Source organism: Diabrotica virgifera, chromosome 2 (genome assembly GCF_917563875.1).
Source record: "Diabrotica virgifera virgifera chromosome 2, PGI_DIABVI_V3a".
NCBI classification, from domain to species: Eukaryota; Metazoa; Arthropoda; class Insecta; order Coleoptera; family Chrysomelidae; genus Diabrotica; species Diabrotica virgifera.
In genome coordinates, this window is record NC_065444.1 from 114,576,015 (window position 1) to 114,596,507 (window position 20,493).

At 31.8% G+C, this 20,493-nt stretch overlaps 1 protein-coding gene across 2 annotated transcripts in view; it reads left to right on the forward strand.

Annotated features, from left to right (window-relative positions):
- Positions 1-1,151: 1,151 nt before the first annotated feature.
- LOC114335892 (27 kDa hemolymph protein-like) overlaps positions 1,152-20,493 on the forward strand; it is a 70,948-nt gene continuing 51,606 nt past the window's right edge. Inside the window, exons 1-2 of one of the 2 annotated variants that reach the window (XM_028286175.2) lie at positions 1,152-1,468; positions 19,902-20,011. In XM_028286175.2, the coding sequence (XP_028141976.1) occupies positions 1,429-1,468; positions 19,902-20,011 (150 nt within the window). In that variant the 5' untranslated portion in view covers positions 1,152-1,428. The remainder of the gene's footprint in view (positions 1,469-19,901; positions 20,012-20,493) is intronic. The other variant, XM_028286176.1, reaches the window with a different exon arrangement.

A 20,493-nucleotide genomic window follows, 5' to 3' on the forward strand; every position in this document is an offset into this window, starting at 1 on the left:
ATTACCAACAAAAACTGATGACGAGGAGGGGAATGAAACTAGATTTATGTTAACGTTGATAACTTTTAAATATTGTTAATGATAATATTAAAAGAGAAACAATTTCTAGGATTAGGAGACGGGCGGACAGGACGGATAACAATGTTTTAAAATACGACAACATTTAAAAATAAATCTAGTTACTGATTCATGAAACGAGTATTAGTACTATTATTGGTGCTTTCGGATTCACGCGAAATATATCTCATCAAAATCTTATCCATCATATCCACTCAATCTATCGTGCGCCCCCGTCCCTTATGTGTTTTGTTATTTTTCTTAGACCAGTCTACGAAATTAAGTACATAAATAATTACATCCTTTTGTCTAAAAATTTGATATTCATTTGATAAGTTTTGTTTTTTGTTCGATTTTTTATTTGGCCTATGAGTGCTACTTTGTTTTTATACCTTTTTCATTTCTTTAATAATAATAAATGTTTCTTGTCCACAGTTTGCCGTTTTATTTTGTTGGTTAACGACATTTTACTGTATTGCTTCAAATCTAAGGCATTATTACTTAGCTAAAATATCGCTATTAAGGAAAGGTTATCAAATAAGCGATGTTTTAGTTAAGCATATAATATAAAAAATGGCTACTGGAGTAAACTATTTTAGCCAATAAACAATTAAACACCCTTAGTGATGTTTTAGACAAGGTTTTGTTTTAAAAATCAATCAAAACCTTAACTATAACGTCATTAAATACCGTAGCGATATTATAGTGTCGGAATTATTGATAATTTAGTTATGTAAAAATTGTATCAAACATTTGTTCCAAAATACTAAACTACAACGTCATTAAAGTATGGTTAGTGATGTTTTAGTAAAGGTTTTCATATGTAATAAATAATAAATGACACAGCTAAAACCACTTCTATTGTTTTTTTATACCATAAAATAAGTAAATTTTGTTTGAAACTCTATTTAATTGGAAGAGAATTAAAACACGCTCCTTTCGAAGTAACATACATACTTCTACGATAAATAGTTTTAAAGTAGCAATGTCTTGAAAATTTCCCCCTCTTTTTTGCTCATATCTCAAAATCGGTCGCTGTGGCTTAGCGATGTTTTAGCTAACGGACGGCAGCATTATATCATTAACAATGTACGGTATGTATTTTAAATCGACCGCTTTTTAATACTTGCGTCATTTTTGACCTGGTTGTACTGATTATACGGGGAATTTTGTGTGTTTTCTTATCTTTCAATACTCATAATAAAAATATCATTCTGCAGCTAGCTGGTTCACGTAATGTGCTGTGATTTGGATTTTGTTTCTAAACTTCTAAAACGGAAGAAGGTATAGTTTTGTAACCAAATAGTTTTCTTAGGTTTCGCTCAGTTGTAATAATTTTTTTAACTCCAGTGAATTAAACTTTTCAAAATTATGAAGCTTCTTGGAAAAATTATCTTAATCTTATTGATAGGTGAGTTGAAAATTAAATCTATACGTTTTGTTCATTAGAGTATTTTTTATTATCGTACTGAAATATTAACTATGTGTTATATTAAAAATTAATGTGAATAATAATATAATAAGTTAATGCACATTAAGAGCGTAGGCGCAAAATTTCGGCTACAATGCTTTTTAAATGCATGATTTTTTTTCGAATCGTAAGAAAACTAATAAATACTTTTGAAAAAGTTAAACACAGAATAAAAAAGTGGATACATTATTACAGAGTGCCGAAAGTCCCTTAGAATGAACAAAATGTATCTTTTGAATGAGATATTTGAAATTAAAAATAATAAATTTTCTCTTTTTTTTACCCCTGTAACTTACTAAAATATACATAGTACATTCTTTGACGGTTTTTGCTCTAAATTTTAAAGAACCGTTTGGATTGACATGTTTGGCATACTCATAGCTAACATGTAAAAAAAGTGATATTCTGCCGATGTGTGCTTTTGCCCTGGGGTAAGTTTCACAGTTTCACCCCTTCTCGGGGGTGAAAAACATACGTTCAAAATAAGTCGGCAATTCGATAAACTGACTAATTCTATGCAACTTTTTTTCTATACAGTTTTTTCACTACGTCAAAAATTTTCTAATTATTTGTGAGTGAATATGTTGATATTTTAAGAAAACATACACATTTTTAGACAATTTTTCGCATATAATTCAAAAAGTAAGTATTTTTCTAAAAACAAAACATTCTTAGCAAAAATATAGCCTGTGAAAAAGTGAAAAAAAAAATGGTGTGCGTATGAAGTCTCTAGACCAAGTAGAAGCAGAGTTATACCTAAAGAAAAATAGGTTTATACTCGCCAAATTCCAAATAGAATATGTCAACGTGAAATAACCAAAAAATGAAGCACTTTTTGGAGAAAACTCATTACATGTTTCTAGATCTTTCTACATTATATCTAAGAGCTTTATTTCTGTTTTTATAAACAAAGGTTCTAGCATCAAATTTAATTTAAGCAAGTTACGCTCAAAATACTGCTGGTCCCTTTTGTTTTGCCAAAAAAATCGGGAAAATTACCCCCTAACTAACAATTAAAATGAAATTAATCGTTATAGCTTCACAAATTGCTTTATTTAAGTATGTTGTTTTATATGATCTGTAAGTTTCATCGATTTTTTGGAAAAAATCGGTTTTAAAGTAAAATTTCTAATTTGAACAAAATGCTTTTTTCAAAATAACTTAAAAATTATTAGAGGTACCAAAAATCTCAAACAATAAATAAAGTCGGCTTTGCGTTTCTGAATATCTTGTATTTTTTTGTTTTTCTGTAAGACAAATATTGGTTAAAATTTTTTGTGTCTAAATTTGCATACACTCGTGATTAGTGACTCGTTTAAGCCCTTTCAACTACAGCCTTTTCAAAAATAAAAACTTTATATTGACCAACTTTATTTTGAGCGCAACTTGTTTACTTTTGTTGCTAGAGATTTTTTATAAAAAAAAATAAAGCTTTTTTTAAACACTTTAAAAAAGTTGTAATGAATTTTCCCCAAGAAATAATTTATTTTAGGTTATTTCACCTTAAAATATTCGATTTGGCATTTGACGAATATGAACCTATTTTTCATTAGATATAACTCTGCTTCTTCTAGGTCTAAATATTTAATACATACATCATTTTTTCACTTTTTTACAGGCTATATTTTTGCTAAGAATATTTTTTCCACAAAATATTTACTTTTTGAATTATTTGCAAAAAAACGTCCAAAAACTTGGTTATTTTGTTGAAAAATGAACATATTCACTCTCAAATAACTCGAAAAATATTGACTTAGCGAAAAAACTGCATAGAACAAAAGTTGCTTTAGAATTAGTCAGTATATCGAATTCCGGACTTAATCTTATTTTTTGGACGTAAATTTTTTCACCCTCGAGGTGGGTGAAACTCACGTCGCTCGTCTGGGGTGTAGTAACGTCCACTCTACATACATAAGAACCCACGGTAAATAATCGGAAACTACTTTTTAGCCCAGTCGGGATACCATTTGACCTTGCATTAGGAGCTGCCCCAAATTTTATTTTTCTAATCTTTATGGGGGGTCAATAGTAGTATAAATTTAAAATCTCGACTGAATTTGACCGTTGCGTTAGCCGCCATCTTGATTTTAAACGAGAACTGTTTTTGCTCAATATCTCCGCCATTTTCAACTTTTCGACAAAAAATATATAAACTGAAATTGTTGAAAATATGATTTTCTATAATTATGTTTATTATAACTTTTTTCGTGAGGTCCATGTTTTCCGAGTTATGGGGAAAAACAGTGGCAGTTAAAGCATAATTATTGATCTATTGAATTATCTCGTTTATTATTATTTTTACAACAAATTTTAACCTATACAAAAATGAAGAGAACTAAATTTTGTACTATTTTGATCTCTTTCATTTTTTTGATTAAATCAATATTTAAGGTAGTACGTATGCGGTAAATGCGCGAGTGTAAGACCCGATTGATTTTAAAGCAATTGTTTTTCAATATCTTTCCCATTTTCACCTTTTCGGCAAAAAGTGTAAGGACTGAAACTGTTGCAATTACGATTTACTACAATTTTTCGAGAGAACCAGTGGCGGCTCGAAGAGGGAGGGAATGGGAAAATTCCACCCAACGGGGTCCAAAATTTAAATAAAAATTGTTGAAATATTAAAATATGTTAGCTGACATGAAACTAAATTATCGACAGACAAATTCAACCAATAAAACCCGCTAGTTAATGAAATTAAGTGGACTTAATGCATATAAGTTATTATTTATGTCTTTTATGTACTTAGTTTGGTTGGTGCTTCATTGGAAGTTTCAAAAATTGTATAAAATATAATTCTCTTTATTTTTCTTTATGTACAGTTATGTAGTAAAATTAATAATAAATGAGACAATTTAGTCTGGGCTGATTATCGGAGAATGGGCCATTTTTGGGAAAAGTTATTTACCAGCAATTTTATTGCTGGAATCGAATTATAAGATCCTATATATTAATAATATAGGTATGCAAAGTCCTCAGATAGTGTGCTACTTTTTTTATAAACAAAAGGGCGCACGAAAATCGTGTTTTTTTAAATTATTGCTCTATAACTCCGAAGATTTTAACTTTACAACAAAAACACTCAAATAAAAATTCACCGTGATTAAATTCTGCATAGAGACGGGTTTTTTCTGATTTGCTCCGACGAAAATTTTCCTCGGAAAATGCGGGTTTTCCCAACAAAATCTTTAATTTTCAAATAAAGTTTTAGATAAGTAATTATCTACCAATAATTAAATAATTTGGTGACTTAAAAGCCTTTTTGGTTTAGATTATAATTCCAGAAGCTGATGAACATTAAACGAATATTTTAGCAACAATTCAATTGTTAATTAATAATTTACGGTCGCAATAATAACCAAAATAATTATGATACACTGATCAAGCTTTGAAATCTTATAAAGATGAGATGCCTATTTAATATTTTGTCGACAAAATATGAATTTTTTATTTTTTTGCATACTCTTTAAATGTTTAAAAAAAATAGTTATAAACAAATTAACATTTCTCAGAAAGTTTTTATTATATTATAATTTAAAAAAATAGCTAGAATGGGCATTTTAAATATATTTAAGATGAATGCTTTAAAACTTTTTTGCAACCATTTGTAAAAAAGTTATGAAACAGCAAAGTGAACATACGATTACTACTGTGTTTATAATTTTTTTTAATTCCTTCAAAGCGTAAAAGTTAGTTTAAAGTACAAGCTAATTATTTACAAAAAAATATTGATTATCAGTTTAATGGTTATATTTTAATTAAAGATTATAAATATATTTTTTTGTAATTTACACGCGCGAAAGTAGAGTAACACAGTACTGTAGCTAAAATTTTCACTCGGAGCGACGACCGGCCGCGTGATGTACACTTTTAATAAATAATGCATGCTGCGTGTCAGTCGCTTCCAGTGAACATTTTAGCTCCGACTCTGTATCAGGCCTACGTTTGCGCTAAAAATTACAAAAAAAAGTATTTTTAATCTTTGATTAAAATATAACCATTACACTAATTTTTGACATTCTTTGTGAGTAATTAGGTTGTACCATAGACTCACTTTTAAGCTTGAAACAATTAAAACAAATTATAAACAACGGAGCAATCGTATATTTATTTTGCTGTTTCATAACTTTTTTGCAAATGGTTGGAAAATTTTTTTAAAGCATTCATTTTCAAGACCTATGAAATACGCATTTTAAGTATTTTTTTAAATTAGAATATAATAAACAATTTCTGAGAAATGTTAATTTGTTTATAACAATTGTTTTTAAACATTTAAAGATTATGCAAAAAAGTGAAAAATTTATATTTTGTCGACAAAATATTAAATAGGCATCACACCTTTATAATCTTTTTAAGTTTGATCAATGTCTCATGATTATTTTGGTTGTTATTGCGACTGTAAATTGTTAATTAACAATTGAATTGTTGCTAAAATATTCGTTTCATTTTCACCGGCTTCTGAATTTATAATCTATAACAAGAAAGCTTTTATTTCACCAAGCTATAAAATTATTGATAAATAATTACTGGCCCAAAAAATTTATTTGAAAATTCGAGATTTTGTTGGGAAAACCCACATTTTCGGAGGAAAATTTTCGTCGGAGCAAATCGGGAAAAAACATGTCTCTATGCAGAATTAAATTGGGGTGAATTTTTATTTGAGTGTTTTTGGTGTAAAGTTAAAATCTTCGGAGTTATAGAGCAATAATTGAAAAAAATACGATTTGTCGGCGCCATTTTGTTTAAAAAAAAAGTAGCACACTATATGCGGACTTTGCATACCTATATTAATAATATATAGGATCTTATAATTCGATTCCAGCAATAAAATTGGTGGTAAATAACCTTTATTTGTACTTTACTAATTAGACCAGCGTATTATAACTATTTTTTTTTCAAAATTTAAAGATTATGCAAAAAAAAGAAAAATTTATATTTTGTCGATAAAATATTAAATAAGCATCTCATCTTTATAATCTTTATAAGCTTGATCAATGTATCATGATTATTTTGGTTATTATTGCGATCGTAATTTGTTAATTAACAATTGAATTGTTGCTAAAACTTTCGTTTAATTTTCACCAGCTTCTGGAATTACAATATATACCAAGAAAGCTTTGATGTCACTAAGTTATTTAATTATTGATTAATAATTACTTACTTAAAACTTTATTTGAAAATTAGAGTTTTTGTTAGGAAAACCCGCATTTTCCGAGGAAAATTTTCGTCGGAGCAAATCGTGAAAAACCTATCTCTATGCAGAATTTAATTGCGGTGAATTTTTATTAAGGTGTTTTGGTTGTAAAATTAAAATCTTCGGAGTTATAGAGCAATAATTGAAAAAAATACGATTTGTTGGCGCCATTTTGTTTATAAAAAAAGTAGTACACTATCTGCGGACTTTGCATACCTATATTATTAATATATAGGATCTTATAATTCGATTCCAGCAATAAAATTGCTGGTAAATAACTTTTCCATGAATTTTGCTAATTAGCCCAGAGTAATTCAATAATTATGCTTCCCCTCCGCTTCCATTATTTTCCTACTTAACTCGGAGAATATTGATCGCATAAAAAAATTGTGGGAAAACAATTGTAGGAAATTGCGTTTCCAATAATTTTAGTTCCTACCGTTTTTGTTAAAAAGTTGAATATGGCGGAGATATTGAGCAAAAACGGTTCTCCTTTAAAATCAATATGGCGGCTAATGCAACCGCGGAATTCAGTCGACATTTTAAATTTACACTACTATTGACCCCCTAAGGATAAAAAAATAAAATTTGGGACAACTCCTAATGCAAGGTTAGGCCGGTCTAACCAGACTGGATTATTTGTGGATCCACAACGTAGCGCTGCAGCGTAGTCCGTCTGGTTTTGCTGTAACCGCGTTAAGGATATTATGTTTTAAATAAGTAGTCTCTTAAAAATTCTAGAATTCGGATGCTCGAGAAGATAAGAAAACCACAGGGAGCCCTACCGCATACAATTAATATATGGGAATTTATTTAAATTAATAATGTTTCACAAAGTTGTTATAGTTAATGCAGTGCAAAAAACTCGATCCACTAAAAATTTGGTCATTTTTGATGTTTCGAATTTCCTAAACCTATTGTACGATTTAAGTGATGTTTTACCGCGTTATAGCCTTATTCATTCACAATATCGCTGTAATAATGTTGTGGCTAGACAGTCAAATCGTATTTGAATCGTCGGTGTGTTAACACGTTTTGTTTTTGTTCTGTTTAGCGGTCGACATACATGAGTGTGTTATTGTTATTTTGTTATTGTTATTGCAGTGAACGAAACTGTAAGTTTTGCACCAGCTTTGTTTAATTTATTTTATGTTTTGTTTATCAACGACCCAGTTAAATATTGCAAATGGACCTTGACCATAACTATGGCAAACTACCAATGTGAGAATTGTTTACATGAATTCCCCGAAAATGACAAATATAATAAGCTTCGTTGTTTTGGGGAATGTCAGCGAAATTTCTGTATGCACTGTTCTGGATACAACAAGACCATCACCAAAACTCTCCTGGACCCAAAAAATTCAAATCTAAGATTTTTCTGTAAACTATGTGATTCGCCTAGCCTCAGATATTTAAATGAAAAAATAACAAATCTATCAAAAAATCAGATACCTCATGAGAACTTTAATGCCTTAATTCAACTAACTAAAAAATTGACTGATAATTTGCCCGTTTTTATAGAGACATACGATTTATTAACAAAAAAAGATGGCAAATTGGATTACCTTACAAAAAAAATTGACGAGATCTATAAATTAAATAGCCTAATGAATCCTGAACATCTTTTAAAATCGGTACGGCAAATGCAACAAGATATTTTCAATATATCGTCAGTTTTTTTCGGCAGTTCCGATGATACTATTAAGGTTCAAGTTGAAGACTCAAATTCATCCGAGATAAAATTGGGATTACAAAGGCTATCTGAAAACATCAGCGAAATATCTAATCAGATAAGTAATCTTTCCAGCAAACTACCTACTATACAAACTGAAAAAGAGGTACCTAAAAAAAAGATAGTGTATGTCACTTCAAGCACCCAAACTGAAGGCCCTCAACATTTCCAAACCTGTCCAGAAAGAAAGTCAAAAGTTTCAGAAGATAAGTGTCATTTTGTTGTTATCAGTAATTTAACCGCAGCATACACCCCTATACAAATAGTACACTACATTAAAGAAAGGCTAGGTATCAAGGATTATATTAGATGTTACGCTCTCCCTAAAGACGCCAACACAGCAACTGGTTCCTCATTCAAAATAGGCATAAAATCCAAACCATCTATCGACTTATTATTTAATAAGGAAATTTGGCCACCTGGTGTCAACATTAAATGGTCTATAGAATCACCACACTCTGAATCAAAGACTTCATCTGAAGAAAATATGAATCCGAAGTACATCAGAAGCCAGGTTAGCTTGGAAAACCCAATTACCATTCCAAGCAACAACAAAAATGAAGTTGAAGAGCCAATATATTTACAGACAAGCAGGCCATCAAAATTTGCAAATCTCAAGAGCCTTTCCGTTCCCATATCAATTTTGTTAAGAAAGATACTTTGGAACCATCCATAAATTTGGATCCTTTAACACCACCAAGAGTTAGACTAACTAATAACTCGAACAGTCGATATCTTCTTGCAAGATTAAGGGAACCAGACATCTTAAAGGCAATTAAACTACATCTTGCTTTTCTTCACGATCAGCCTGCTTCTGTATTTTATGACGGATATACCAACACCAGCGTGAAACTCTTTTTGGCTTCCGAAGGATTACCTACTAAGACTGAAGAACTACGAAAAGTTCTTCTAGAATTTAACCATGCCTATGGAATTGGTCCAGCTGAAGTGGAAGCTGATCTTGCCGCTTATAGGTCCTATCTAACTTCGGAACGAATTATACACCTACAAAAGTCAAGGGAATGTCACCGAAGTTATTATTCCACTGGCTCTCCAAAGCGAAATTTTTAAACAACACGACGTGTTCTGAGGGACTAGAAACCTCAAATTATTTTAGTGATGACAACTTTGGCATGGTTCTGATTAATATTCGTTCTATAAGAAATAAAACTGATGAATTATTTTTGTTTCTGGAGGAATTAGGATTTCCTCCGATAGTTGCGGTTACAGAGCACTGGCTTGAAGTTAACGAGCCTTTTTTTGTAGAAAAATATACCACAATTGCCAGGTATGATCGTCCAAGTTCGGCTCATGGAGGCACCCTGATTCTCTCTAGAAATAATGATTTTTCTCTGGTAACAAAATATGACTTTTTGTTAAGTGAATCCTTCTTTGAGTTTTCCTTAGTTTATAATAAAAATCCTAATCTTTACATTATTTGCATTTATAGATCACCTGATTCTACCGTGGAACTATTTTTTCAGAACCTGCTAAATTTGTTAGATGACCTGCCTCATAAAAGCAGAAAAATTCTATGCGGTGATTTTAACATTAATTATGCTGCTGCTAGTGCTACCCAAGTGTCCCTGGCAAACATATTTGAATCGTATGGTCTCTCAATGCACGTTGATTCTCCTACAAGGATTACAAAAACTACATCTACCATAATCGATTATATTGTCTCAGATTTCTCACCCCTTGATGTCTGCTCTACAGTTATTAATGCGGAACTATCTGATCATGAAGCAGTGTATACGAAGTTTAACATCTTCAACAAACCTCCTCAAAAACCCGACGTTTAGGTAGGATTTTTTCCGCACGGAATTTTCGTAAATTCCAAAATTTATGCTTAACTTCTGAGTGGCAATTTCCTTCTATAGACGTGGACTATAATTTCAGTGTTTTTCTAGATAAGCTTCTCCACATCTTTAATAAGGCATTTCGTTTAATTCCTATTAAGCCAAAACATCGGAAACCTTGGGTTACGAAAGGTATTCGCATATCAGCTAAGAATATGCGTTCACTACTATACATCAAGAAATTTACTACCAATGTTGCTGTCACTGAATATATCATGAAGTACAGGACAACATATCTAAAACTTGTCAGGTCAGCTAAAAAAGCCTATTATCAAAATCGTCTGGGAAGCTCTAAAAGTGTTGCAAAAGAGACTTGGTCTATAATAAACGATCTTCGAAATAAAACTCACACAGCTCAATCATTTTCCCTTCCAAATCCTGAAACTCTAAACGACTACTTCGTTAATGTGAGTAAAAATATAACATCAACAATTTTGCCGCAACAAGATCCTATTTCCTATCTTCCTAATTCAAGACAGGTCTCGAATTCATTCTTTTTACGACCAGTCGATAACTCTGAACTTATCCAAACAATCAATTGTATCAAAAGCAAATCATCCTGTAGTACTGATGGACTATCTATAAAAATTTTCTCTAATCTCACAGAAAATGTGTTGGAAATCCTCCTCTCACTAATTAATGATTCCTTCGAAAAAGGTAAATTTCCAGAGTGCCTAAAGACAGCCATTATTATTCCTCTTCATAAGGGTGGCGAAAAATCTGATGCCTGCAACTATAGACCTATTGCCTTACTACCGGTACTCTCCAAAATTATTGAGAGATTCATTAAAACTCGACTTATGTCCTTTATCGTTGATAACAACATTTTACAACGTCAAAATAACTGTCAAAGTCGTGTTCGTTTTTTGGAGTTCGTCCCAAAGAATTATTAATTTTGGCAGTTTTTTGGTACATTCCGGCCTTGTTTCCACGTGCAGAGTTTTATCAATAGTTTGTGTTTTGTGGTACTTTGCGGAAAACTAGAGTTTTGAAGACAGATTTGCTGTACAGAAAATGTCAGGTAACGGGGGCGGTCCTGGTCCGCCCTCGGTTAATTTAAATACTAATATTCAAATAATTAACAATGATAATCAAATTAATGTTTCTTCAATGGATACAGTATCCTCAGGTTTCGAAAAATATGACTTTGATAATAAATATCAACCAACGGATGCAGGTCCGTATCAGGTATTTTTGGAACATACTGATAAGAATCTTGGTCGTCTTTTTCCTATCAGAATTGGCTTTTATTTACAACAAGTAATTGAATTTAGAAATGATGTTATTGATATTCATTCGGTAGGTTTAAAACGTGTTAAGGTAATTTTTAGAACATACAAAATCGCTAATTTATTAATTAATCACGAAATACTAACAAAAAATAAGTTGATTGCTTATATTCCAAAATTTTTCACGCATAAACGAGGCATAATACGTGGCGTTGATACCTTTTTTACTGAAGAATACTTGAAAAAAGCAATTAATTCTATAGTTCCAGTGGCGGAAGTGCGAAGAATGAAACGAAAAATTATAAACCCTGAAACCAAACAAGAAGAATTTGTCAATAGACAATTGGTAGTAATAAATTTTAAAGGTAATAAAATTCCGTCCTTTATTAATATAAATATGGTTAATTTCCCTGTAGAACCATACATCCATCCAGTTGTCCAATGTGGAAAATGTTTACGTTACGGACACAATATCGTTCAATGTAAAGGCAAATCTCGTTGTTCTCGATGTGCAAATGAGCATTCTTCCGCTGAATGTAATTCCGAGTTGCAAATGTGCGTTCACTGTAAATCTTCTGATCATCCTTCAATTTCAAGAGATTGCCCAATGTACAAAAAACAACACGACATAAAAAAAGTAATGGCTTTCGAAAATAAAAGTTTTAAGGATGCCGAATTATCGATTAACAATCCAGCTTATGCCAAAATTAATACCAACAATAGGTTTGATATATTAAATAATCTTGAAAATTTTCCCGATTTAGCACCAGCAAACAAAACAATTTATTATGCTCCTTTAAATAAACCAAAATCAAATTCAACCGCATTAGAATCAAAAACAATTAAAAGGCGAAGAACTGACACTTCTTCTCAGGTTCCAAGCACTAGTAATTCAGATTTAGAAAATTCCCATCAAAAAAGACAAATTTCTCTTCCTCCATATACACCCGCTCCACAACAGAATAATTTCATGTTTTGTCGAGATAAACTTATCTCACAGATATATTCATTAATTACAAATATAATAAATAATCAAGGAAAATTTGAATTAAATAAAATCAGGGACAATATCATTACAATATTCGATAATAATGAAGATAATTTAGAATCCATTCTCACAGATAGTGAAAATGGCTACTAAAAATATTACAGAAAAACTAACTATATTACAATGGAATTGTAGATCCATTTATAGTAACAAAGGCAGTCTTATGCATCATATTAACAACTACCATACAGATATAATAGTTCTATCAGAAATATGGCTCACATCCGGTCATCATTTTAGACTTAACGGATATAACTTTATCAATAAATGTCGTGAAGATGGTTACGGTGGCGTAGGTATTTTCATCAGACAGGGAATAGATTACCAAGAATCCGAAATTAATAATAATTTCGATGACAGTATAGAAGCATGCGCAGTTTTTTTGAACAAAATTAATCTCTCATTAGTATCAATCTATAGATCATCAGATGTTAGAATAGAAATAAATGACTGGATCAACCTATTCCGTCAGTTTAATATTGCAAAAACTATTTTTCTGGGAGATTTTAATGCTCACCACGGTATGTGGGGGCCAATTGCAGACGACAGAAATGGTAGAATATTAGTGGAGGCCATGGATTATTGTGAAATAATTACACTGAATGACGGAACACCAACAAGAATATCCCCAACTAGTAATCATTCAGCCGTTGACTTAACTCTAACATCTCCCCTTTTAGCCGACCGTATAGCTTGGTCAGTAGATTCAGATTCATTAGGTTCAGATCACTACCCAATCAATATAGAAATTCAAATCAATCCCTCCTCCTTTGTCATCAACCCATCAACAAAATGGAATGACTCTCGTGCTGACTGGTCTGTTTTTGGAAATATTTTTGAATTAGAAATTAGTAAGCTCAATAATTTAGATAGGAATTCAACTTCGGTAGACAAAATCGAATTTTTCCTCAATGCAATCACGGTCGCAGCATCGAAATCTATGCCTATTAAGAAATCTTTCACACCTTCTGTACCAAGACCTTATTGGTGGGATGAGGAATGTTCTGCGATTGTTAAAAAACGAAAAGAAGCTCTCAGCGAGTTTAAAAAACAAGGTAATTTTATCAATTATCTACAATATCAAGACATTTCTGCTAATGTCAAACGTACGTTCAAACTTAAACAAAAAAACAGTTGGAAAATGTTTTTGAATAAATTAAATAAAAACACTCCTCTGACTGAGATATGGAACACTGTAAGATCTATTTGCAATAAACACCATCAAAAAAGAAAACCACAATTAGACGAAAGCCTTATTCAAAAAGTTCTTGATACATTGGCTCCTTCATCTGCTGCAGGTCCAATTTTTAACGACAACATTAATCAATTTCACTTCCATCAAGACTCAGACACCTTCTCAAAAAATTTTAGCTTTTCGGAATTAGAATTAGCCTTAAAAAAATCAAAAAATACTGCACCTGGACTTGACGGGTTTACTTATACGATAATAAATAAATTGCCTGAAAGTGGTAAACTTCTTCTCTTAGAAATTTTTAATGATTGGTGGTTGAAACAAAAGTATTCAGATAGTCTTAAAAATATAATTGTGTGTCTTCTAGCGAAACCTAAGAAACCACCTGACTTACCTTCGTCCTACCGACCTATTTCATTGTTATCGTGTATTACAAAAACTTTCGAAAGGCTTATAAAATTTAGACTCGAACATTTTGTCGAAAACAGATCAATTTTACCAAAAAATCAGTATGGATTTCGTAGAGGTATAGGCACAATTGATGCAATCTCCCATTTAGTTACAGATGCTCAATTGTGTCTATCAAAAAATAATTACATGTTGTGTCTTTTTGTGGACCTTAAAGGGGCTTATGATGTGGTAGATTTGGAAATATTATATTCAAAAATGGTAACGTTTGGCATCAATAAAAGAGTCTCTATAAATATTTTAAATTTGTTTGCTAATAGAAAAGTATTTTTGCGAGATAGTCATAACGTTTTACATGGTCCAAGAGTACTTTACAACGGGCTTCCGCAAGGCTCTATTTTAAGTCCCCTTTTGTTTAACTTATACACTGCAGACTTGCATGATTTGATGAGCGATGGCATACAAATTATTCAATACGCGGACGATTTATGCATTTATGTCACCCATAATACCTACGATCGCTGCATGATAGACTTAAGACGTACTTTTGACAGGTTACAAAACTGGTTCGACGATATGGGTTTTAGTGTTTCACCAGAAAAGACAGCTGTGATGTGTTTCACAAGGCACAGATATCAGTTAGTCGATAATTTCTCTATAGGTAAATACACTATTCCTATCGTTAAAGAATATAAATATTTAGGTATAATTATAGATAGTAAACTTCTATGGACCAGTCACATTAAGTATGTCAAACAAAGATGTGAAAAGGGAATTAATCTTCTGCGCTTCCTCTCCAAACAGAGCTGGGGCGCGGATCAACAAATTTCCTTAATGTTCTACAAGTCTTATATTCGCTCGATTTTGGATTATGGGTGTACTCTCTATGGTTCTACCTCCAATACGAACCAACTTACCCTTGATCGAATACAATATAGAGCTCTGAAAATATGTTTGGGAGCAATGGCATCTTCACCAAATCATGCCATTCTGGCAGAGTCTCAAGAACTTCCTCTTAGTTTTCGAAGACAGTTTTTAGCAAATAAAAGTCTATTAAAATATAGATGTTACAACAGTGATTTGATCGCAAAAATTAACTTTCTTGTAATTGAGAATTTGACAAATCATTATTGGAAAAAGAAAAACTCTCCTCCTTTGGCAGATGCATTTATTGATACAAACTTATTTCAAAATGATATTGTTAAACTTAATAAAATACCATTGTATGCACACAGTTTCGATTCTATAATTGACAAACCTATCACCATATTCCCTCGGTATTCAGATTGTAATATCTTAAACCAAGCCATGATAAAATCCATTGTAAATGGTCTCGGGTCGAACTTAACTAAAATATATACAGATGGGTCAAAAACGGAGCTAAACACAGGTTCGGCATTTTTTGTTTCAAACATAAATCATATTGAAAAGTACAGAATCTCAAATTATTGTTCCATTTTTACCGCCGAGTCCTTTGCTATTGAAAAGGCACTAAAATGGTGTGCAACTCAAACATGCACGAATGTGGCAATAATTTCAGACTCAAAATCAGCATTACAAGCTATTAGCGGTCACCCAATAAACCAATTCCGAAATGCCTTAATTTTGAACATTAAAAAATTAATTATGGATCTTAAACAAAATAATGTAACTGTTTGGTTTATTTGGACGAAAGGACATTGCGGAGTCGAAGGTAATGAAATTGCGGATATAGCCGCAAAAAGTAGTCACAGTTGCCACCATATGGACAAAGTATTTAATTTAAAAGATTTGAATAATGCTCTCCAACCTAATATCAGAAGGAAATGGGAAACTGATTACAAAAGAATTGCAAATAAATCTACAAACCCTTATTTCAGAATTCACCCTACACTTCCAAAAGACATTCCTCATTTCACCTTTAATTATAATAGAGCACAAATGTCAGTATTGACTCGTTTAAAATTGAATCATGCTCGCTTTCCATCTCACTTATATAAAATTGGAATACTTAACTCTCCTGTCTGTAGTTGTGACAATGTATCCATTGGTGATCTAAATCATATATTTCTAGAATGTTCTCTGAACTCTCAATCTTCTTCAATTCTGTATCAAGAACTAATTCATCACGAGTGCCCATTGCCACTAAATATTACAGCTCTCCTTTCTTCCCCAGATAAAGCGGTACTAGATTCCATCATTAATTTTATCAGAAATTCAAAAATAGCGGTATAGTTTAGAAATAGACAATATGAAATCATTTAATGTAATTAAGAATTTACATGTTTTGTGGCAAATAGATTTTGTCTGATGCCAGGATCTCACACACACACACACACAACAACATTTTATCACAAAATCAGTTCGGCTTTTTAACAAATAAATGTACCACTGATGCCATGTTTTCTGTACTACATGAGGTTTACCAAGCACTAAACAATAATCTTTATACTGCCACTGTTTTCTGCGACTATGCCAAAGCTTTTGATTGTGTAAATCACGACATCTTGATTACAAAACTAAATTTCTATGGAATTCGAGGTATTTCTTTGAATTGGTTCCAATCCTACTTGAATAATCGGAAACAACTAGTTAGATCAAATGATACTGACTCTAGTCTTAAAAACATCGTCTGTGGAGTACCACAAGGTTCAGTATTGGGTCCTATACTGTTCCTTATCTTTATAAATGACATTACTAATTTAAAAATCAATGGGAAAATTTTTCTTATTGCTGATGATACCAGTATCACTTGGAGCAACTCAACTATTGCATCTCTTCATGAAATTATAACTTCGGCTCTACTGACGATAAAGACCTGGTCTGACTCTAATTTACTCTCTTTTAACGTAAATAAAACAGTAGCATTATCCTATAAAGGAGCTCTTCAACCTTTGCCACTTCATAACAGCCAGATCAGTACCGTTGATTCTGTAAAATTTCTTGGTATTTTTTTAGACAGCAACCTCAAATGGTCCCTTCATATCGATTCGTTAAGTAAGAAACTCGCCTCAGCTTGCTATGCAATACGATCTGTCTCAAGGGAACTCAATTTAGCATCTTCTAAAATAACATATTTTTCGTTGTTCGAGTCTCATCTTCGATATGGTGTTCCTTTTTGTGGTTCTAGTACAGCTGCTCAATTTGATGTCATTTTTAGATTGCAAAAAAGAGCAATAAGATATTTGTTTGGCCTCAGAAGATCTACACATTGCAGAAGTTACTTCAGAGATCACGAAATTTTAACACTTCCATCTTTATATATTCTAGAAACGGTTTGTTTAATTCGTAAACACCTTCATGTCTTTCCATCAAGGCCCAATCATCTTTACTCCACCAGAAATTCAATCTTTGATATTTGTTTACCGATTCCATCCACTGAGTTAGTAAAGAAATTTATATTATATTCCGCAAAGAAACTGTACAATCATCTTCCGTTACAACTTAAATCTGCAACATCTTTCCCTAAGTTCCGAAAAATGACAAAAGCCTATCTATCCAAAAGACCATATTATTCAATAGAAGAATTTCTTAATGAATAACTAAGAAAATTGGGTTCCATGCGCAGTAGCATAAACTTGTCAGTTCCTTATGTTGTACCAATTTTATTTTATTTGTTGTATGTTCAATTTGCAATTTATATATGTTTTGCAATAAATTGTTTTTGTCTTGGCTTTTATATCTTATACTGTACATTGTTGACGATTTATCTAATTTTAGTAAATTGTAGTTGTTATTTGTTATTTATATTATGTTTTTCTTTTGACTGTATGTAAGCTTTGTCCATAAAATTGTAAAAATTTTCAGTGGCAATAAAGCATATTTCTCTATTCTATTCTATAGCGGGTATACGAATCAAACTGTGTTTTTTTCTCAAAATTCGCATCACCCTGTGGATTATTCTAGCATTTATAAGATACTGAAATTAAAACCCAACTACAGCCTCAGGTTTTCTTAACATTTTGTCCTTCGATGTATTCGCTTATGTTGGATAATAAAAAAGTTAGGTAGGTACTTTAACAAAAGTTGTTGTTAACAAGTTGTAAACTGGCCATGTTCGTCATCAGTACATGATGTTTCTAAATAAGTGCGACAAACTTTAAGGGGTAATTTTACATGAAAAAATAATGACAATTACCTTTATAATCATATGTCCGCAAACGCTTTGTGTCCGAGATACGGGATATTCAATTTTTTTTACAAACTGACGATTTATTTATTGCTTTAAAACCGGTTGAAATATGCAAAACAAATTTGGTGGTTTCTAAGACGTAGTTATTGCACATTTTTTGACATACAATTAAGAATTTAATATTCACTATTGGCGCGCAAATGGGTCCGATAATATTACCAGTACGCACGCCAATGGTGAATATACAATTTTTAATTGTATGTTAAAAAATGTGCAATAACTACTTCTTAAAACCCACCAAATTTAATTTGCATATCTTAACTGGTTTTAAAGCAATAAATAAATCATCAGTTTGTAAAAAAAAAATGAACATCCCGTATCTCGGAAACGAAGCGTTTGCTGACATATAAAGCAAATTTTTGTTATTTTCTCCTGTAAAATTACGCCTTAAAGTTTGTCGCACTTTTTTAAACACCCTGTACTGATGACGAATATAGCCAGTTGTTAAAGTACCTAACTTTTTTATTATCCAAGATCAGCGAATTAATCGAAAGACAAAATATTAAGAAAACCTGAGGCTATAGATGAGTTTTAATTTCAGTATTTTATAAATGATAGAATAATACACAGGGTGATGTGAACTTTGAGAAAAAAGCACAGTTTGATTCGTACACCCGGTATGCAATGACAGTTTGACTGTCTAGGAATAATATTATTACAGCGGTATTGTCAATGGATAAGGCTATAACGTGGTAAAAAATCGCCTAAATCGGACAACAGGTTTAGGAAATTCGATACATAAAAAATGATCAAATTTTTAGTGGATCGATTTTTTTGGCACCGCAGTGTAGTAGGGGAGGCAAGTATGCTAAATTTGCAGTTACTCGAGCGTTATCGGGACCTATCGCGTTGTGAAGAGTAGATTCTAAAACCAAAAAAATTTAAGTTAATTTTTCAGTTTAGAGGGGACCTTTCATTTTTTAATTTCGCGTTCCACTTCCAACAATCATTTTTTCCGATTGTGGCGCCATCTATCCATAATTCTAAAAAATGTCTCGAATAAAAGTTACTTATTTTTACGTAAGCAATCCAAATATGCAAAAAATGTAAGTAACCTCCCATCCCACCTCCGTAAGTGGTAGTGTTTGATGTCATTCAATAGATTTTTAAAAAATATTGAATACAGATTTTTCAATTTTTTGATCTCATGTTAATTTTTCTCGAAATATCGCCAGGTTGATATTTAAAATTTTAAAGTTACCCCCACCCCTCTGCGTGGGGTTGTGTTTGGTTTCATTCGATAGACTTTGAAAAGTATAATAAAAATATTTAAAAATGAAAAAATGGCTTGTTATATGAGGGAAGTGGAAAAATCATATGTATAATATGGGAGTAAAGTGCCTTTTCGTCCCTTGAATTATTACTGCCCTCCGCTACGCGTCGGGCAGTAAACTTCATTCTCGGGAAGAAAAGTAGCACTTTGCTCCCTTGCTATACCAATAGCTATTATCTTATAAAAAGGGTTTCATAAAGTTATGAAATATGTTTCACTGTAAACAGTTATATTTATACAAAAATACTTATCGCACATTTTTTTCAGGTTTCGCTTACACCCAGTATTTTGAATTATTCCTTGGTAAGCAGATCCTAGAAAAACTTGAACGTAAATGTGAACAAGCTGGGTTATCTGAAGTATTTCAGTCTCTTCAGGTCAGTAACGCTGGTATGAGAAAGGGAATCTTATTTCTAAACAATAAAGGAAAAACCAATAGTCAACCATACCGTACGTCGCTGTATGATTAAAACACATTGTAAATGTAATGAGTAAGAGTATCATACATTTCAAAACTACGAAGAAACATAAATCATAACAGATAACTTGTCTTATTCTATAACAGAACAAGTTCTTTAGATTGTTGACACAAAATTTCAAGTTTTTTTTATTCTTTACTCCTTTTCTTACTTTATTTTTGGATACTTTTTTTGGCGGGGTTACTTGGATTCTATTACATTGTACGTTTACTCTCGTTTTTTATTTTTCTGGACTGCAGATTGATAGACATGCAAAGTCACAGGTCTTTCGGCCACAAATAGACAATACGACTTCGAAGACATTTGGCGTATCTCTTAGATCTAAATTTTTTCAGCTTGTGGATATATATGTTTAGCATCTGCTTACGAACCTATTTTTG